Genomic DNA, 24,005 nt, shown 5'->3' on the forward strand with positions numbered 1-24,005 from the left:
ATCGCTGTTATTACATGTTTATTATCTATGAGATATCGCTGTTATTACATGTTTATTATCTATGAGATATGACTGTTATTACATGTTTATTATCTATGAGATCACTGTTATTACATGTTTATTATCTATGAGATATCTCTGTTATTACATGTTTATTATCTATGAGATATCACTGTTATTACATGTTTATTATCTATGAGATATCGCTGTTATTACATGTTTATTATCTATGAGATCACTGTTATTACATGTTTATTATCTATGAGATATGACTGTTATTACATGTTTATTATCTATGAGATCACTGTTATTACATGCTTATTATCTATGAGATATCTCTGTTATTACATGTTTATTATCTATGAGATATCGCTGTTATTACATGTTTATTATCTATGAGATATCGCTGTTATTACATGTTTATTATCTATGAGATCACTGTTATTACATGTTTTTTATCTATGAGATATGACTGTTATTACATGTTTATTATCTATGAGATCACTGTTATTACATGTTTATTATCTATGAGATATCACTGTTATTACATGTTTATTATCTATGAGATTTCTCTGTTATTACATGTTTATTATCTATGAGATATCAGTTATTACATGTTTATTATCTATGAGATATCACTGTTATTACATGTTTATTATCTATGAGATCACTGTTATTACATGTTTATTATCTATCAGATATCGCTGTTATTACATGTTTCTTATCTATGAAATATCACTGTTATTACATGTTTATTATCTATGAGATATCACTTTTATTACATGTTTATTATCTATGAGATATCACTGTTATTACATGTTTATTATCTATGAGATATCACTGTTATTACATGTTTATTATCTATGAGATTACTGTTATTACATGTTTATTATCCATGAGATATCACTGTTATTACATGTTTATTATCTATGAGATATCGCTGTTATTACATGTTTATTATCTATGAGATATCGCTGTTATTACATGTTTATTATCTATGAGATATCGCTGTTATTACATGTTTATTATCTATGAGATATCGCTGTTATTACATGTTTATTATCTATGAGATCTCGCTGTTATTACATGTTTGTTATCTATGAGATCACTGTTATTACATGTTTATTATCTATGAGATATCACTGTTATTACATGTTTATTATCTATTAGATCACTGTTATTACATGTTTATTATCTATGAGATATGATTGTTATTACATGTTTATTATCTATGAGATCACTGTTATTACATGTTTATTATCTATGAGATATCTCTTATTACATGTTTATTATCTATGAGATATCACTGTTATTACATGTTTATTATCTATGAGATATCGCTGTTATTACATGTTTATTATCTATGAGATATCACTGTTATTACATGTTTATTATCTATGAGATATCCCTGTTATTACATGTTTATTATCTATGAGATATCCCTGTTATTACATGTTTATTATCTATGAGATATCGCTGTTATTACATTTTTAATACCTATGAGATATCGCTGTTATTACATGTTTATTATCTATGAGATATCACTGTTATTACATGTTTATTATCTATGAGATCACTGTTATTACATGTTTATTATCTATGAGATATCCCTGTTATTACATGTTTATTATCTATGAGATATCACTGTTATTACATGTTTATTATCTATGAGATATCCCTGTTATTACATGTTTATTATCTATGAGATATCGCTGTTATTACATTTTTATTACCTATGAAATATCGCTGTTATTACATGTTTATTATCTATGAGATATCACTGTTATTACATGTTTATTATCTATGAGATATCTCTGTTATTACATGTTTATTATCTATGAGATATCACTGTTATTACATGTTTATTATCTATGAGATATCACTGTTATTACATGTTTATTACCTATGAGATATCACTGTTATTACATGTTTATTATCTATGAGATATCCCTGTTATTACATGTTTATTATCTATGAGATATCGCTGTTATTACATTTTTATTACCTATGAGATATCGCTGTTATTACATGTTTATTATCTATGAGATATCTCTGTTATTACATGTTTATTATCTATGAGATATCACTGTTATTACATGTTTATTATCTATGAGATATCTCTGTTATTACATGTTTATTATCTATGAGATATCACTGTTATTACATGTTTATTATCTATGAGATATCACTGTTATTACATGTTTATTACCTATGAGATATCACTGTTATTACATGTTTATTATCTATGAGATATCGCTGTTATTACATGTTTATTATCTATGAGATATCACTGTTATTACATGTTTATTATCTATGAGAGATCGCTGTTATTATATGTTTATTATCTATGAGATATCTCTGTTATTACATGTTTATTACCTATGAGATATCACTGTTATTACATGTTTATTATCTATGAGATATCTCTGTTATTACATGTTTATTATCTATCAGATATCACTGTTATTACATGTTTATTACCTATGAGATATCGCTGTTATTACATGTTTATTATCTATGAGATATCACTGTTATTACATGTTTATTATCTATGAGATATCACTGTTATTACATGTTTATTATCTATGAGATATCACTGTTATTACATGTTTATTACCTATGAGATATCACTGTTATTACATGTTTATTATCTATGAGATCACTGTTATTACATGTTTATCATCTATGAGATCACTGTTATTACATGTTTATTATCTATGAGATATCTCTGTTATTACATGTTTATTATCTATCAGATATCTCTGTTATTACATGTTTATTATCTATGAGATATCGCTGTTATTACATGTTTATTACCTATGAGATATCACTGTTATTACATGTTTATTACCTATGAGATATCACTGTTATTACATGTTTATTATCTATGAGATATCACTGTTATTACATGTTTATTACCTATGAGATATCACTGTTATTACATATTTATTATCTATGAGATCACTGTTATTACATGTTTATTATCTATGAGATATCCCTGTTATTACATGTTTATTATCTATGAGATATCCCTGTTATTACATGTTTATTATCTATGAGATCACTGTTATTACATGTTTATTATCTATGAGATATCGCTGTTATTACATGTTTATTACCTATGAGATATCACTGTTATTACATGTTTATTATCTATGAGATATCACTGTTATTACATGTTTATTATCTATGAGATATCACTGTTATTACATGTTTATTATCTATGAGATATCACTGTTATTACATGTTTATTATCTATGAGATATCACTGTTATTACATGTTTATTATCCATGAGATATCACTGTTATTACATGTTTATTATCTATGAGATATCACTGTTATTACATGTTTATTATCTATGAGATATCGCTGTTATTACATGTTTATTATCTATGAGATATCACTGTTATTACATGTTTATTACCTATGAGATATCGCTGTTATTACATGTTTATTATCTATGAGATATCACTGTTATTACATGTTTGTTATCTATGAGATCACTGTTATTACATGTTTATTATCTATGAGATATCACTGTTATTACATGTTTATTATCTATGAGATATCGCTGTTATTACATGTTTATTATCTATGAGATATCCCTGTTATTACATGTTTATTATCTATGAGATATCACTGTTATTACATGTTTATTACCTATGAGATATCACTGTTATTACATGTTTATTACCTATGAGATATCACTGTTATTACATGTTTATTATCTATGAGATCACTGTTATTACATGTTTATTATCTATGAGATCACTGTTATTACATGTTTATTATCTATGAGATATCACTGTTATTACATGTTTATTATCCATGAGATATCACTGTTATTACATGTTTATTACCTATGAGATCACTGTTATTACATGTTTATTACCTATGAGATATCGCTGTTATTACATGTTATAGCCCTCCCACACTTTAGATAAGCTGACGTGTCACATGACGCTGGCGCAGCGCTGGCACTTACTGGCAGAGGCATCCCAGAACTTCACAGATCCGTCGGCATGTCTGTGAACACAAAGCAGGAGAGATGAGTGCGCTGCTCCGGGCTGCCTGGAGGGGGCGCTGCTGCCCACACTGTGATAAGGAGATTATTAGAACATTTCCCAGGATAGATAAGACATAGATAACTACAGAGGATGAGTCCAACAGGACGGGGGACCTTTATGGTGAGGCCCCCCTATACTGACCGAATACTCTTCACAGCTGAGGGTTTGTCACAGTGTATCCACAAGCCTGCAGGAGCTAAACCAACACATTTTAACAGAAGTAATACATTGTAACAAACTATCAGTGCTGCTGCTTCAAGGTTACATACAACTGTAACAGACCCACAGGCAGACAGGAGGAGGGAAAGCAGGCCTGTGAGGTCCGGACCACCCAACAACTAATCAATCACACCAGGTGACAGGAGGCCACGCCCACTTACCCCGTCACAATGATCTCAGGGTAGGCAGTGGTGCCCAGGTTCCAGATACCGCCTGTGATTGGCCACTCCTGCAAGGAACATGAGACAAGTACTAGATCAGCACCTGACACCACACCCCATCATCACACCGCACCCCCTTCCTGATCACGCTGCACCCCCCGATCACATTGCACCCCCTCGATCACACTGCACCCCACTCCCCCGATCACACTGCACCCTCCCCCCCTGATCACACTGCACCTCCCTACCCCCTTGATCACACTGCACCCCTCTCCCCTGATCACACTGCACCCACCCCCTGATCACACTGCACCTCCCTCTCCCCTGATCACACTGCACCTCCCTCTCCCCGATCACACTGCACCTCCCTCCCCCCGATCACACTGCACCCCCCTCCCCCGATCACACTGCACCCCCCCCCGATCACACTGCACCCTCCCCCCCCGATCACACTGCACCCTCCCCCCCGATCACACTGCACCCCCCCCCCCCGATCACACTGCACCCTCCCCCCCGATCACACTGCACCCTCCCCCCCGATCACACTGCACCCTCCCCCCTGATCACACTGCACCCCTCTCCCCTGAACACATTGCCCCCCATCACACTGTAACTGCACCTTACATGATCACACTGCACCCCCTCCCCCCCCTGATCACACTGCACCTCCCTACCCCCCTGATCACACTGCACCCCTCTCCCCTGAACACATTGCCCCCAATCACACTGCAACTGCACCTTCCATGATCACACTGCACCCCCCCTGATCACACTGCACCCCCCCCCTGATCACACTGCACCCTCCCCCCTGATCACACTGCACCCCCTCCCCCCCCTGATCACACTGCACCCCCTTTCTGATCACGCTGCACCCCCCGATCACATTGCACCCCCTCGATCACACTGCACCCCACTCCCCCGATCACACTGCACCCCCCCCTGATCACACTGCACCTCCCTACCCCCCTGATCACACTGCACCCCTCTCCCCTGAACACATTGCCCCCATCAAACTGCAACTGCACCTTCCCTGATCACACTGCACCCCCCCCCGATCACACTGCACCTCCCTACCCCCCTGATCACACTGCACCCCTCTCCCCTGAACACATTGCCCCATCACACTGCAACTGCACCTTCCCTGATCACACTGCACCCCCTCCCCCCCCCTGATCACACTGCACCTCCCTACCCCCCTGATCACACTGCACCTCTCGCCCCTGAACACATTGCCCCCCATCACACTGCAACTGCACCTTCCATGATCACATTGCACCCCCCCTGATCACACTGCACCCCCCCTGATCACACTGCCCCCTCCCACCTGATCACACTGCACCCACCCCCCTGATCACACTGCACCTCCCTCCCCCCGATCACACTGCACCCACCCCCCTGATCACACTGCACCTCCCTCCCCCCGATCACACTGCACCTCCCTCCCCCCGATCACACTGCACCCCCATCCCTCGATCACACTGCACCCCCCCCCCCCCGATCACACTGCACCCTCCCCCCCCCCGATCACACTGCACCCTCCCCCCGGATCACACTGCACCCTCCCCCCTGATCACACTGCACCCCTCTCCCCTGAACACATTGCCCCCCATCACACTGCAACTGCACCTTCCATGATCACACTGCACCCACCCCTGATCACACTGCACCTCCCTACCCCCCTGATCACACTGCACCCCTCTCCCCTGAACACATTGCCCCCATCACACTGCAACTGCACCTTCCCTGATCACACTGCACCCCCCCCTGATCACACTGCACCCCCCCTGATCACACTGCACCCTCCCCCTGATCACACTGCACCTCCCTCCCCCCGATCACACTGCACCTCCCTCCCCCCCGATCACACTGCACCCCCTCCCCCCCCTGATCACACTGCACCTCCCTCCCCCCCGATCACACTGCACCTCCCTCCCCCCGATCACACTGCACCCCCCCCCCGATCACACTGCACCTCCCTCCCCCCGATCACACTGCACCCCCATCCCTCGATCACACTGCACCCCCCCCCCGATCACACTGCACCCTCCCCCCCCCGATCACACTGCACCCTCCCCCCCGATCACACTGCACCCTCCCCCCCGATCACACTGCACCCTCCCCCTGATCACACTGCACCCCCTACCCTGATCACACTGCACCCACCCCCCTGATCACACTGCACCCTTCCCCCTGATCACACTGCACCCTCCCCCCTGATCACACTGCACCCCCCCTGATCACACTGCCCCCTCCCCCTGATCACACTGCACCCACCCCCCTGATCACACTGCACCTCCCTCCCCCCCGATCACACTGCACCCACCCCCCTGATCACACTGCACCTCCCTCCCCCCGATCACACTGCACCTCCCTCCCCCCGATCACACTGCACCCCCATCCCTCGATCACACTGCACCCCCCCCCGATCACACTGCACCCTCCCCCCCCCCCCGATCACACTGCACCCTCCCCCCCGATCACACTGCACCCTCCCCCCTGATCACACTGCACCCCTCTCCCCTGAACACATTGCCCCCCATCACACTGCAACTGCACCTTCCATGATCACACTGCACCCCCCCCTGATCACACTGCACCTCCCTACCCCCCTGATCACACTGCACCCCTCTCCCCTGAACACATTGCCCCCATCACACTGCAACTGCACCTTCCCTGATCACACTGCACCCCCCCCCTGATCACACTGCACCCCCCCTGATCACACTGCACCCTCCCCCTGATCACACTGCACCTCCCTCCCCCCCGATCACACTGCACCTCCCTCCCCCCCGATCACACTGCACCCCCTCCCCCCCCTGATCACACTGCACCTCCCTCCCCCCCCCCATCACACTGCACCCCCCTCCCCCAATCACACTGCACCCTCCCCCCCCCAGTCCCACTGCACCCTCCCCCCCCCACAATCACACTGCACCCTCCCCCCCCAATCACACTGCACCCTCCCCCCTGATCACACTGCACCCCCCCCCCCCGATCACAGTGCACCCCCCCTGATCACACTGCACCCTCCCCCCTGATCACACTGCACCCTCCCTGATCACACTGCACCCTCCCCCTGATCACACTGCACCCCCTACCCTGATCACACTGCACCCACCCCCCTGATCACACTGCACCCTTCCCCCTGATCACACTGCACCCTCCCCCCTGATCACACTGCACCCTCCCTGATCACACTGCACCCTCCCCCCTGATCACACTGCACCTCCCTCCCCCCCTGATCACACTGCACCCCTCTCCCCCAAACAAATGCCCCCCATCACAATGCACCCTCCCCCCTGATCACACTGCACCCTCCCCCCTGATCACACTGCCCCCACCCCCTGATCACACTGCACTCTCCCTGATCATACTGCACCCTCCCTGATCACACTGCACCCCCCCCCTGATCACACTGCACCCCCCCCTGATCACACTGCACCTCCCTCCCCCCCTGATCACACTGCACCCCTCTCCCCCAAACACATTGCCCCCCATCACACTGCACCCTCCCCCCTGATCACACTGCACCTTCCCCCCTGATCACACTGCACCCTCCCCCCTGATCACACTGCACCCTCCCCCCTGATCACACTGCACCCCTCTCCCCTGAACATATTGCCCCATCACACTGCAACTGCACCTTCCCATATCACACTGCACCCCCTCCCCCCTCTGATCACACTGCACCTCCCTACCCCCCTGATCACACTGCACCTCTCGCCCCTGAACACATTGCCCCCCATCACACTGCAACTGCACCTTCCATGATCACAATGCACCCCCCCTGATCACACTGCACCCCCCCTGATCACACTGCCCCCTCCCCCCTGATCATACTGCACCCACCCCCCTGATCACACTGCACCTCCCTCCCCCCCGATCACACTGCACCTCCCTCCCCCCGATCACACTGCACCCCCATCCCGCGATCACACTGCACCCCCCCCCCCGATCACACTGCACCCTCCCCCCCCGATCACACTGCACCCTCCCCCCCGATCACACTGCACCCTCCCCCCCGATCACACTGCACCCTCCCCCCTGATCACACTGCACCCCTCTCCCCTGAACACATTGCCCCCCATCACACTGCAACTGCACCTTCCATGATCACACTGCACCCCCCCCCTGATCACACTGCACCTCCCTACCCCCCTGATCACACTGCACCCCTCTCCCCTGAACACATTGCCCCCATCACACTGCAACTGCACCTTCCCTGATCACACTGCAACCCCCCCTGATCACACTGCACCCCCCCTGATCACACTGCACCCTCCCCCTGATCACACTGCACCTCCCTCCCCCCCGATCACACTGCACCTCCCTCCCCCCGATCACACTGCACCCCCTCCCCCCCTGATCACACTGCACCTTCCTCCCCCCCGATCACACTGCACCTCCCTCCCCCTGATCACACTGCACCCCCCTCCCCCAGTCCCACTGCACCCTCCCCCCCCCCAGTCCCACTGCTTCCTCCCCCCCCCACAATCACACTGCAACCTCCCCCCCCCGATCACACTGCACCCTCCCCCCTGATCACACTGCACCCCCCCCCCCCGATCACACTGCACCCCCCTGATCACACTGCACCCTCCCCCCTGATCATACTGCACCCACCCCCCTGATCACACTGCACCTCCCTCCCCCCCGATCACACTGCACCTCCCTCCCCCCGATCACACTGCACCCCCATCCCGCGATCACACTGCACCCCCCCCCCCGATCACACTGCACCTCCCTCCCCCTGATCACACTGCACCTCCCTCCCCCTGATCACACTGCACCCCCCTCCCCCAGTCCCACTGCACCCTCCCCCCCCCCAGTCCCACTGCTTCCTCCCCCCCCCACAATCACACTGCACCCTCCCCCCCCGATCACACTGCACCCTCCCCCCTGATCACACTGCACCCCCCCCCCGATCACACTGCACCCCCCTGATCACACTGCACCCTCCCCCCTGATCACACTGCCCCCCCCTGATCACACTGCACCCTCCCTGATCACACTGCACCCTCCCCCCTGATCACACTGCACCCCCTACCCTGATCACACTGCACCCACCCCCCTGATCACACTGCACCCTTCCCCCTGATCACACTGCACCCTCCCCCCTGATCACACTGCACCCTCCCTGATCACACTGCACCCTCCCCCCTGATCACACTGCACCTCCCTCCCCCCCTGATCACACTGCACCCCTCTCCCCCAAACACATTGCCCCCCATCACAATGCACCCTCCCCCCTGATCACACTGCACCTTCCCCCCTGATCACACTGCCCCCACCCCCTGATCACACTGCACCCCCCCCCTGATCACACTGCACTCTCCCTGATCATACTGCACCCTCCCTGATCACACTGCACCCCCCCCCTGATCACACTGCACCCCCCCCTGATCACACTGCACCTCCCTCCCCCCCTGATCACACTGCACCCCTCTCTCCCAAACACATTGCCCCCCATCACACTGCACCCTCCCCCCTGATCACACTGCACCCTCCCCCCTGATCACACTGCACCCTTCCCCCTGATCACACTGCACCCTCCCCCCTGATCACACTGCACCCCCCCCCCCCCCGATCACACTGCACCCCCCCCTGATCACACTGCACCCTTCCCTGATCACACCCTCCCTGATCACACTGCACCCTCCCTGATCACACTGCACCCTCCCTGATCACACTGCACCCTCCCTGATCACACTACAGCCTCCCCCCTGATCACACTGCACCCTCCCCCCTGATCACACTGCACCCTCCCCCCTGATCACACTGCACCCCCCCTGATCACACTGCACCCTCCCCCTGATCACACTGCACCCTCCCTGATCACACTGCACCCTCCCTGATCACACTACAGCCTCCCCCCTGATCACACTGCACCCTCCCCCCTGATCACACTGCACCCTCCCTGATCACACTGCACCCTCCCTGATCACACTGCACTTACCTTGTTGCTGTATCCTTGTTTTTTGTGCTTGGCTCCGAGAGCATAGAGGACCAGAATGAAGTCGTGAGGACAGTCGGCGATGTACTGGGTGCAGGTCACCGGGGACTCGTGGATATCCATGGAGTACGGATTCTCAAAGATAGGAAAACTGCCGGACAGGAGAGAACGTGTTACTGATCCTATGACAGTACAATGTGTGTCCCACTCCATGTGTATCTAGGACTCTATAGGGTTCATACTATAGTTATAACTTATGTACATGGGGAAGGATTTATCTTCTAGTAACTAGATCTGCAGACATGATCATCACGCTGAGGATATTCCCAATAACCACGCTGATGACATTCCCAATAACCACGCTGAGGATATTCCCAATAACACGCAGAGGAGATTCCCTTCAACAGTGTGACATTCCCAATAACCACACTGAGGATATTCCCAATAACCACGCTGAGGACATTTCCAATAACCACGCTGAGGACATTCCCAATAACACGCAGAGGAGATTCCCTTCAACAGTCAGTGTGACATTCCCAATAACCACGCTGAGGATATTCCCAATAACCACGCTGAGGACATTCCCAATAACCACGTTGAGGATATTCCCAATAACACGCAGAGGAGATTCCCTTCAACAGTGTGACATTCCCAATAACCGCACTGAGGATATTCCCAATAACCACGCTGAGGACATTCCCAATAACCACGCTGAGGACATTCCCAATAACAACACTGAGGATATTTCCAATAACACACAGAGGAGATTCCCTTCAACAGTGTGACATTCCCAATAACCATGCTGAGGATATTCCCAATAACCACGCTGAGGATATTCCCAATAACCACGCTGAGGATATTCCCAATAACACACAGAGGAGATTCCCTTCAACAGTGTGACATTCCCAATAACCATGCTGAGGATATTCCCAATAACCACGCTGAGGATATTCCCAATAACCACGCTGAGGATATTCTCAATAACACACAGAGGAGATTCCCTTCAACAGTGTGACATTCCCAATAACCATGCTGAGGATATTCCCAATAACCACGCTGAGGATATTCCCAATAACCACGCTGAGGATATTCCCAATAACACACAGAGGAGATTCCCTTCAACAGTGTGACATTCCCAATAACCATGCTGAGGATATTCCCAATAACCACGCTGAGGATATTCCCAATAACCACGCTGAGGATATTCTCAATAACACACAGAGGAGATTCCCTTCAACAGTGTGACATTCCCAATAACCATGCTGAGGATATTCCCAATAACCATGCTGAGGATATTCCCAATAACCACGCTGAGGATATTCCCAATAACCACGCTGAGGACATTTCCAATAACCACGCTGAGGACATTCCCAATAACACGCAGAGGAGATTCCCTTCAACAGTCAGTGTGACATTCCCAATAACCATGCTGTGGATATTCCCAATAACCACGCTGAGGATATTCCCAATAACCACACTGAGGATATTCCCAATAACCACGCTGAGGACATTTCCAATAACCACGCTGAAGACATTCCCAATAACACGCAGAGGAGATTCCCTTCAACAGTCAGTGTGACATTCCCAATAACCACGCTGAGGATATTCCCAATAACCACGCTGAGGACATTCCCAATAACCACGTTGAGGATATTCCCAATAAGGCTGGGTTCACACTACGTTTTTCAACTAAGGTTCCCGCATACGTTTTCTATCAAAAACCGTATGGGGAAAAAAACGGATGGAACAGTATGGGAAAAAGTAAACCGTATGGGTTTTTAAACAGTATACTGTTTTTAAAAGTGCATACTGTTCCGTCCGTTTTTGTAGAAAAAAAAACCCATACGTTTTTGAAAATTTTGTCCATTTCTAATGGGAGGGGTCTTGGGTGGGGACTTTAGGATTCAAATGCGCATGTGCAAAGTAAAAACGTATACGTTTTTCCCGTATGGAACCGTATACATGTGCGTTTCCCATTGACGTCCATGTTAAAAAAAACGTATGCAGTTGCAGTACGGTTTTTAAACCGGAGTCAAAACCGTGGTTGACCACGATTTTGTCTCCGGTTTAAAAACCGTACTGCAACCGCATACGTTTTTTTTAACATGGACGTCAATGGGAAACGCACATGTATACGGTTCCATACGGGAAAAACGTATACGTTTTTACTTTGCACATGCGCATTTGAATCCTAAAATCCCCACCCAAGACCCCTCCCATTAAAAATGGACAAAATTTTCAAAAACGTATGGGTTTTTTTCTACAAAAACGGACGGAACAGTATGCACTTTTAAAAACAGTATACTGTTTAAAAACCCATACGGTTTACTTTTTCCCATACTGTTCCATCCGTTTTTTTCCCCATACGGTTTTTGATAGAAAACGTATGCTGGAACCTTAGTTGAAAAACGTAGTGTGAACCCAGCCTTACACGCAGAGGAGATTCCCTTCAACAGTGTGACATTCCCAATAACCACACTGAGGATATTCCCAATAACCACGCTGAGGACATTCCCAATAACCACGCTGAGGACATTCCCAATAACAACACTGAGGGTATTCCCAATAACAACACTGAGGATATTCCCAATAACCACGCTGAGGATATTTCCAATAACACACAGAGGAGATTCCCTTCAACAGTGTGACATTCCCAATAACCATGCTGAGGATATTCCCAATAACCACGCTGAGGATATTCTCAATAACCACGCTGAGGATATTCCCAATAACACACAGAGGAGATTCCCTTCAACAGTGTGACATTCCCAATAACCATGCTGAGGATATTCCCAATAACCACGCTGAGGATATTCCCAATAACCACGCTGAGGATATTCCCAATAACCACGCTGCGAATATTCCCAATAACCAAGCTGAGGATATTCTCAATAACCACGCTGAGGATATTCCCAATAACAACGCTGAGGACATTCCCAATAACCCCGCTGACGACATTCCCAATAACCATGCCGACGACATTCCCAATAACCACGCTGAGGACATTCCCAATAACCACGCTGAGGACATTCCCAATAACCACGCTGAGGACATTCCCAATAACCACGCTGAGGACATTCCCAATAACCACGCTGAGGATATTCCCAATAACCACGCTGAGGACATTCCCAATAACCACACTGAGGACATTCCCAATAACCACGCTGAGGACATTCCCAATAACCACGCTGATGACATTCCCAATAACCACGCTGATGACATTCCCAATAACCACGCTGAGGATATTCCCAATAACCACGCTGAGGACATTCCCAATAACCACGCTGAGGACATTCCCAATAACCACGCTGAGGACATTCCCAATAACCACACTAAGGATATTCCTAATACTCACATCTGGGCTCAGTCATTTTTCTTAGCGTCACCTTCGGTGCAGATTTTATTCCATTGCATACTTAGGCCATGTTCACACGACAATTCCACACAAATTCAAAGATTGCTGAACAGAATTGCGGAATTTGGCCGGAATTGCGTTGGCATTTTGGCAGAATTTCTGTGTTCTCTAAACATAGAATTCTGCCAAATTTCAAGTTCCATTTGAATTCAGCAATTCCGCAAAAGGTAAAGAAAGGTCTATAAACTTTGCAGAATGCAGAATTTCCGCAGCCAAAATCCCTCTGTGTGGAATCCCATAAACATAATGGGCTTTATTTTTAGCAGAATTTCAGGTGGAATTCTTCCACAGAACTTTGCAAGGAAATTCCGTCATGTGAAAATGGCCTTAATTTTCTGCATTGACTGATATATAGAGGCTAACATTAGATTGTATAGAGGCTACCATTATATAGTATAGAGGCTACCATTATATAGTATGGAGGCTACCAATATATAGTATAGAGGCTACCATTATATAGTATAGAGGCTACCAATATATAGTATAGAGGCTACCACTATATAGTATAGAGGCTACCATTATATAGTATAGAGGCTACCATTATATAGTATGGAGGCTACCAATATATAGAATAGAGGCTACCATTATATAGTATAGAGGCTACCATTATATAATATAGAGGCTACCATTATATAGTATAGAGGCTACCATTATATAGAATAGAGGCTACCATTATATAGTATAGAGGCTACCATTATATAATATAGAGGCTACCAATATATAGTATAGAGGCTACCATTATATAGTATACAGGCTACCATTATATAGTATACAGGCTACCATTATATAGTATAGAGGCTACCATTATATAGTATAGAGGCTACCAATATATAGTATAGAGGCTACCATTATATAGTATAGAGGCTACCATTATATAATATAGAGGCTACCAATATATAGTATAGAGGCTACCATTATATAGTATAGAGGCTACCATTATATAATATAGAGGCTACCATTATATAGTATAGAGGCTACCAATATATAGTATAGAGGCTACCATTATATAGTATAGAGGCTACCATTATATAGTATAGAGGCTACCATTATATAGTATAGAGGCTACCAATATATAGTATAGAGGCTACCATTATATAATATAGAGGCTACCAATATATAGTATAGAGGCTACCATTATATAGAATAGAGGCTACCATTATATAGTATAGATGCTACCATTATATAGTATAGAGGCTACCATTATATAGAATAGAGGCTACCATTATATAGTATAGAGGCTACCATTATATAGTATAGAGGCTACCAATATATAGTATAGAGGCTACCATTATATAGTATAGAGGCTACCATTATATAGTATAGAGGCTACCATTATATAGTATAGAGGCTACCAATATATAGTATAGAGGCTACCATTATATAGTATAGAGGCTACCATTATATAGTATAGAGGCTACCATTATATAGTATAGAGGCTACCAATATATAGTATAGAGGCTACCATTATATAGTATAGAGGCTACCATTATATAGTATAGAGGCTACCATTATATAATATAGAGGCTACCATTATATAGTATAGAGGCTACCATTATATAATATAGAGGCTACCATTATATAGTATAGAGGCTACCATTATATAGAATAGAGGCAACCCCAGAGACCATTACATGAGGAGTGCAACCCCAGAGAGCGCCACATGAGGAGTGCAACCCCAGAGAGCGCCACATGAGAGGAGTGCAACCCCACAGAGCGCCACATGAGGAGTGCAACCCCAGAGAGCGCCACATGAGGAGTGCAACCCCAGAGAGCGCCACATGAGGAGTACACCGCCAGAGAGCGCCACATGAGGAGTGCACCGCCAGAGAGCGCCACATGAGGAGTGCACCGCCAGAGAGCGCCACATGAGGAGTGCACCGCCAGAGAGCGCCACATGAGGAGTGCACCGCCAGAGAGCGCCACATGAGGAGTGCACCCCCAGAGAGCGTCACATGAGGAGTGCAACCCCAGAGAGCGCCACATAAACAGTGTAACCCCAGAGAGCGCCACATAAACAGTGCAACCCCAGAGAGCGCCACATAAACAGTGCAACCCCAGAGAGCACCACATAAAGAATGCAACCCCAGAGAGCACCACATAAAGAGTGCAATCCCAGAGAGCACCACATAAACAGTGCAACCCCAGAGAGCGCCACATAAACAGTGCAACCCCAGAGAGCACCACATAAAGAGTGCAACCCCAGAGCGCCATAGGATGCAGGCTTCAGCGATGAAGAAAATATCCTATTTGTAAGGGTTAATATTTTGGATGTTCCTCCTTTTTCCTGCCCTGCACCCGCCCGCTCCTATAGACTATTTCTCATCCCTGTTTGGGGACGGACCCTCCGCGCACAGTGACCCCACAGGAGGCGTCTTACTTGCTTTGGGTCAGATCCACCACAATGAAGTCTCTCTCCATCAGCACCGCCACGGCGTACGGCTCCTGGAACTCTAGAGACAACAGTGAGAAATACAAATAAATACGATTATAATGTTATTACAGCCGGGGAAAACTGTTATCTATAATAATACCCAGACTGCTCTGATGGCTGCGTGTGACTGTAGGACAATACCTGTCAGAGCTGGTGCACCAGTGAGCGTGCATACAGAGCATGATCTACATCACGAGCACCAGTGAGCGTGCATACAGAGCACGATGTACATCACGAGCACCAGTGAGCGTGCATACAGAGCATGATCCACATCACGAGCACCAGTGAGCGTGCATACAGAGCATGATGTACATCACGAGCACCAGTGAGCGTGCATACAGAGCATGATCTACATCACGAGCACCAGTGAGCGTGCATACAGAGCACGATGTACATCACGAGCACCAGTGAGCGTGCATACAGAGCATGATCTACATCACGAGCACCAGTGAGCGTGCATACAGAGCACAATGTACATCACTAGCACCAGTGAGTGTGCATACAGAGCACGATGTACATCACGAGCACCAGTGAGCGTGCATACAGAGCATGATCTACATCACAAGCACCAGTGAGCATGCATACAGAGCATGATCCACATCACGAGCACCAGTGAGCGTGCATACAGAGCACAATGTACATCACGAGCACCAGTGAGCGTGCATACAGAGCATGATCTACATCACGAGCACCAGTGAGCGTGCATACAGAGCAGGATCTACATCACAAGCACCAGTGAGCGTGCATACAGAGCACGATGTACATCACGAGCACCAGTGAGAGTGCATACAGAGCATGATCTACATCACGAGCAAGCGTGAATACAGAGCAGTGTCTACATCACTAGCACCAGTGAGCGTGCATGCAGGGCAGTGTCTACATCACTAGCACCAGTGAGCGTGCATACAGGGCAGTGTCTACATCACTAGCACCAGTGAGCATGCATAGAGGGCAGTGTCTATATCAATAGCACCAGTGAGCGTGCATACAGAGCACGATGTACATCACGAGCACCAGTGAGCGTGCATACAAAGCACGATCTACATCACTAGCACCAGTGAGCGTGCATACAGAGCACGGTCTACATCAAGAGCACTAGTGAGCGTACATACAGGACAGTGTCTACATCACGAGCACCAGTGAGCGTGCATACAGAGCAGTGTCTACATCACTAGCACCAGTGAGCGTGCATACAGGGCAGTGTCTACATCACAAGCACCAGTGAGTGTGCATACAGGACAGTGTCTACATCACTAGCACCAGTGAGCGTGCATACATGGCAGTGTCTACATCATGAGTACCAGTGAGCATGCATACAGAGCACGATGTACATCATGAGCACCAGTGAGCGTGCATACAGAGCAGTGTCTACATCACTAGCACCAGTGAGCGTGCATACAGAGCAGTGTCTACATCACTAGCACCAGTGTGCGTGCATACAGGGCAGTGTCTACATCACTAGCACCAGTGAGCGTGCATACAGGACAGTGTCTACATCACGAGCACCAGTGAGTGTGCATACAGGGCAGTGTCTACATCACTAGCACCAGTGAGCGTGCAAACAGAGCACGATGTACATCACGAGCACCAGTGAGCGTGCATACAGAGCAGTGTCTACATCACTAGCTCCAGTGAGAGTGCATACAGAGCAGTGTCTACATCACGAGCACCAGTGAGCGTGCATACAGGACAGTGTCTACATCACTAGCACCAGTGAGTGTGCATACAAAGCAGTGTCTACATCACTAGCACCAGTGAGCGTGCATACAGAGCAGTGTCTACATCACGAGCACCAGTGAGCGTGCATACAGGACAGTGTCTACATCACTAGCACCAGTGAGTGTGCATACAGAGCATGATCTACATCACGAGCACCAGTGAGCGTGCATACAGAGCATGATCTACATCACGAGCACCAGTGAGCGTGCAAACAGAGCACGATGTACATCACGAGCACCAGTGAGCGTGCATACAGAGCAGTGTCTACATCACTAGCACCAGTGAGCGTGCATACAGAGCAGTGTCTACATCACGAGCACCAGTGAGCGTGCATACAGAGCACGATGTACATCACGAGCACCAGTGAGCGTGCATACAGAGCAGTGTCTACATCACTAGCACCAGTGAGCGTGCATACAGGGCAGTGTCTACATCACTAGCACCAGTGAGCGTGCATACAGGACAGTGTCTACATCACGAGCACCAGTGAGTGTGCATACAGGACAGTGTCTACATCACTAGCACCAGTGAGCGTGCATACATGGCAGTGTCTACATCATGAGCACCAGTGAGCATGCATACAGAGCACGATGTACATCATGAGCACCAGTGAGCGTGCATACAGAGCAGTGTCTACATCACTAGCACCAGTGAGCGTGCATACAGAGCAGTGTCTACATCACTAGCACCAGTGAGCGTGCATACAGGGCAGTGTCTACATCACTAGCACCAGTGAGCGTGCATACAGGACAGTGTCTACATCACGAGCACCAGTGAGTGTGCATACAGGGCAATGTCTACATCACTAGCACCAGTGAGCGTGCATACAGGGCAGTGTCTACATCACTAGCACCAGTGAGCGTGCAAACAGAGCACGATGTACATCACGAGCACCAGTGAGCGTGCATCCAGAGCAGTGTCTACATCACTAGCACCAGTGAGCGTGCATACAGAGCAGTGTCTACATCACGAGCACCAGTGAGCGTGCATACAGGACAGTGTCTACATCACTAGCACCAGTGAGTGTGCATACAGAGCAGTGTCTTCATCACTAGCACCAGTGAGCGTGCATACAGAGTAGTGTCTACATCACGAGCACCAGTGAGCGTGCATACAGGACAGTGTCTACATCACTAGCACCAGTGAGTGTGCATACAGAGCATGATCTACAGCACGAGCACCAGTGAGCGTGCATACAGAGCATGATCTACATCACGAGCACCAGTGAGCGTGCAAACAGAGCACGATGTACATCACGAGCACCAGTGAGCGTGCATACAGAGCAGTGTCTACATCACTAGCACCAGTGAGCGTGCATACAGAGCAGTGTCTACATCACGAGCACCAGTGAGCGTGCATACAGAGCAGTGTCTACATCACGAGCACCAGTGAGCGTGCATACAGAGCAGTGTCTACATCACTAGCACCAGTGAGCGTGCATACAGAGCAGTGTCTACATCACGAGCACCAGTGAGCGTGCATACAGAGCATGATGTACATCACGAGCACCAGTGAGCGTGCATACAGAGCAGTGTCTACATCACTAGCACCAGTGAGCGTGCATACAGAGCAGTGTCTACATCACGAGCACCAGTGAGCGTGCATACAGGACAGTGTCTACATCACTAGCACCAGTGAGCGTACAGAGAGCGATCTACATCACTAGCACCAGTGAGCGTGCATACAGGGCACTGTCTACATCACTAGCAGCTCAATCTATTTACAGCTCCCTATCTAGGAGCTCAGCCTCCCCCTCCTATCTACACAGAGAAGACAATAGGAGCTCAGATTCCTCTCCCTCCCTCTAGATAAAGACAATAGGAGCTAAGACTCCTTCTCCCTGTAGACAGAGAAAAAAGTAGGGGCTCAGCCTCCCCTCCCCTGTAACTAGAGAAGACAATATGAGCTCAGACTCCTCTAGATAGAGTAGACAATAGGGGCTCAGTCTCCCCTTGTAGAACAATCTCTGCAAAGGTCACAGAGCATGCTCACATGCCTCCCCCATGCAAAGAATAGGGTCTGGAGATCAGGCAAAATGCCCGCCACCATAATAATGTACTACAAATAAAACTAAAAAATTATAATCAGAAAATAGTGTTTCAGTATCTGCTTCTAAGAAAAAATCTGGGGGACACACTGACTTTAAGCACATCTTCCGCTTTATGGGGCCCCTCAGGCTTGGCAGCTGATGTGTCTCTTACCATTTGCATACGGTGTCTCGCAAAGTGTTAAGAAGTCCACTATGGGGTGGTCCATCTCCAGCACGGTGATCGCCTTGCCATGCATGATGGTCAGACTGGGTCTTCTGCTGTCATAGGTCAATCCGCCGGAGAAGATGATGAACGGCTCACTGCAGGAACAAGAGGAAGATGAGAACTGTGATTTTACACAAGGGGAAGATGGGAATGGTGACTATACACGGGGGGAAGATTAGAACGGTGATTATACACAAGGGGAAGATGAGAACAGTGACTATACACAAGAGGAAGATGAGAACGGTGACTATACATGAGGGTAAGATGACAATGTGACTATACATGAGGGGAAGATGAGAACGGTGATTATACACGAGGGGAAGAGGAGAACGGTGACCATACACAAGAGGAAGATGAGAACTGTGACTATACATGAGGGGAAGATGAGAACAGTCACTATACACGAGGGGAAGATGAGAACGATGATTATACCTCAGGGGAAGATGAGAACGGTGACTATACACGAGAGGAAGAGGAGAAGGGTGACTATACACTAGAGGAAGATGAGAACGGTGACTATACACGAGAGGAAGAGGAGAAGGGTGACTATACACGAGGGGAAGATGAGAAGGGTGACTATACACGAGAGGAAGAGGAGAAGGGTGACTATACACGAGGGGAAGAGGAGAACGGTGACTATACACAAGGGGAAGAGGAGAAGAGTGACTATACACGAGGGGAAGAGGAGAACGGTGACTATACACAAGAGGAAGATGAGAACGGTGACTATACACGAGAGGAAGAGGAGAAGAGTGACTATACACGAGGGAAAGAGGGGAACAGTGACTATACACGAGAGGAAGAGGAGAACAGTGGCTATACACGAGAGGAAGATGAGAACGGTGACTATACACAAAAAGAGGACGGTGACTATACACGAGGGGAAGATGAGAACGGTGATTATACACGAGGGGAAGAGGAGAACGGTGACCATACACAAGAGGAAGATGAGAACTGTGACTATACATGAGGGGAAGATGAGAACAGTCACTATACACGAGGGGAAGATGAGAACGATGATTATACCTCAGGGGAAGATGAGAATGGTGACTATACACGAGAGGAAGAGGAGAAGGGTGACTATACACGAGGGGAAGATGAGAAGGGTGACTATACACTAGAGGAAGATGAGAACGATGACTATACACGAGAGGAAGAGGAGAAGGGTGACTATACACAAGGGGAAGAGAAGAATGGTGACTATACACGAGGGGAAGAGGAGAAGAGTGACTATACACGAGGGGAAGAGGAGAACGGTGACTATACACGAGGGGAAGAGGAGAACAGTGGCTATACACGAGAGGAAGATGAGAACGGTGACTATACACAAGAGGAAGATGAGAACGGTGACTATACATGAGAGGAAGAGGAGAAGAGTGACTATACACGAGGGGAAGAGGAGAACGGTGACTATACACGAGGGGAAGAGGAGAACAGTGGCTATACACGAGAGGAAGATGAGAATGGTGACTATACACAAAAAGAGGACGGTGACTATACACGAGAGGAAGATGAGAACGGTGAATATACATGAGGGGAAGAGGAGAACGGTGACTATACACGAGGGGAAGATGAGAACGGTGACTATACACGAGAGGAAGATGAGAACGGTGACTATACACGAGGGGAAGAGGAGAACAGTGGCTATACACGAGAGGAAGATGAGAACGGTGACTATACACAAAAAGAGGACGGTGACTACACGAGAGGAAGATGAGAACGGTGACTATACACGAGGGGAAGAGGAGAACGTGACTATACACGAGGGGAAGAGGAGAACAGTGGCTATACACGAGAGGAAGATGAGAACGGTGACTATACATGAGGGGAAGAGGAGGACGGTGACTATACACAAGGGGAAGATGAGAACGGTGACTATATACGAGAGGAAGATGAGAACTGTGAGTATACGCTAGAGGAAGATGAGAACTGTGACTATACATGGGGAAGATGAGAACTGTGACTATACATGAGGGGAAGATGAGAACGGTCACTATACACGAGAGGAAGAGGAGAAGGGTGACTATACACGAGAGGAAGAGGAGAAGGGTGACTATACACGAGAGGAAGAGGAGAACGGTTACTATACTCGAGGGGAAGAGGAGAACAGTGACTATACACGAGGGGAAGAGGAGAACGGTGACTAAACACAAAGGGAAGACACATATGGTGAATATTTGCAATAAGAAGAGGGTGTGAGGGAATCTGCTGTAACACCCATGTCTGGCTGGACATGAGGGGGGGGGGGGGGGGGTCATGCTCAGCCCGACATGAGATCTGGGGGATCCTGTCTATGGTCACCTGAAGTCCGATCACTCACATTTGCTGTGGGAGGTAAAAGAGATTGAACTGACTGGATTGTAACTATTAAGCGGTGCCGGACGTGCACGTGGCCCCTGCTCCCTCCCGGTGTAGAGATTACATTCACAGTTAATAGGACCATTATTACAGCAGACGTCTGATCCTCTCTCTGGATTACCGTGTGTGGCTGTGTAATCTGGGACCGGCTCAGCCACTATGTATGATGTTCTGCGGTTTTGGCGCAGTGTTTCTGGCAGGCACAGATGATGCGCGGCTCTGAAGAGCTCAGCGTCTGACAACAAAGCCTTTACTGGTATTGAGCCGGGCTCCGGCGCGTTTGATCCCGGAGAGCGGAGCGTGGCGTGAGGCCCATTTTAGCTCCTTTGAAGTTCACTCTAGATACAGCAGCGCGGCCGCCGCACCTCATCAATGATGGTAGATATTCACTTAAAGGAGCGGAGATGTGAGAGGGGTCAGAGCCGGGCCCAGGCATGAAGGCACCATCCGCGTCTACTCTACATGAGTTATAAATAAATGGAGCAGCAGAGCTGAGTACGCAGCCGACACGCACACTGTCAGGCTTCATGCTACAGGTCAGGTCTCATGAACAAGGTGTATATATATATATATATATATATATATATATATCTATTAGGGATCGACTGATTATCGGTATAGGCGATATTATCGGCCGATAATCACGGCCGGTCGCGGGTGCTGGGCGGTGCGGTGGTCGCGGTGCAGTGCGGCGGTGATAGGTCTCAGGACTCCCGGACAGGCAGGGGGAGAGAAGCGGGTGGCGGTGGCGGCCTATGGCACCGCAAAAGCCACTGCAGTGCATTGATTTAAAGCGCCCGCTTTAAATCAATGATCTGCAGCGGTGTCGCGGGGGGATAAATAGCCGATAACTTATACCGGAATATCGGTATAAGTTATCGGCTATCTGCTCTAACCTCCACCGATTATGGGTATCAGCCCTAAAAAAACGACATCGGTCGATCCCTAATATCTATATCAGTGTTTTTCAACCAGAGTGCCTCCAGCTGTTGCAAAACTACAACTCCCAGCATGGGAGTTGTAGTTTTGCAACAGCTGGAGGCCCCCTGGTTGGAAAACACTGATGTATATTGTGTGTGTGAGTGTGTGTATATATATATATATATATATATATATATATATATATATATGGAACCTTCCTCGGGGATTCACTCTGGGATCGTCCTGGACCACGCCACAGGATGCGTTTCTTCTCAATAAACCAGCAAACAAACGTTTATAATGCAAATCTGGCACCTTGCCAGTTTTATTAGACAAGTTGCAGGGAAAAAAATAAACAAAAAGCAGGAACAAAACAAAATCCTAGACCGTCTGGTCACTGACTAGACAGATCAGCTTGTCCTGACTAACAACCGCTGAGCTTCCCTCAGCCGGTTAAACATATGTCCCCTGCAACCTTCTACTCACAATTCATGTCACTCTTTGA

The 24,005-nt window shown here is 47.5% G+C and overlaps 1 protein-coding gene across 1 annotated transcript in view; it reads right to left on the bottom strand.

Moving 5' to 3' along the window:
- The window catches only part of STXBP5L (syntaxin binding protein 5L), a 452,679-nt gene that overhangs the window by 191,536 nt on the left and 237,138 nt on the right, over positions 1 to 24,005 (bottom strand). Inside the window, 5 exon segments of the mRNA XM_056554342.1 lie at positions 3,987 to 4,027; positions 4,449 to 4,516; positions 10,405 to 10,552; positions 16,194 to 16,266; positions 20,168 to 20,316. Of these exon segments, the coding sequence (XP_056410317.1) occupies positions 3,987 to 4,027; positions 4,449 to 4,516; positions 10,405 to 10,552; positions 16,194 to 16,266; positions 20,168 to 20,316 (479 nt within the window).

This window comes from Hyla sarda, unplaced genomic scaffold (genome assembly GCF_029499605.1).
Source record: "Hyla sarda isolate aHylSar1 unplaced genomic scaffold, aHylSar1.hap1 scaffold_68, whole genome shotgun sequence".
Taxonomy (NCBI): Eukaryota; Metazoa; Chordata; class Amphibia; order Anura; family Hylidae; genus Hyla; species Hyla sarda.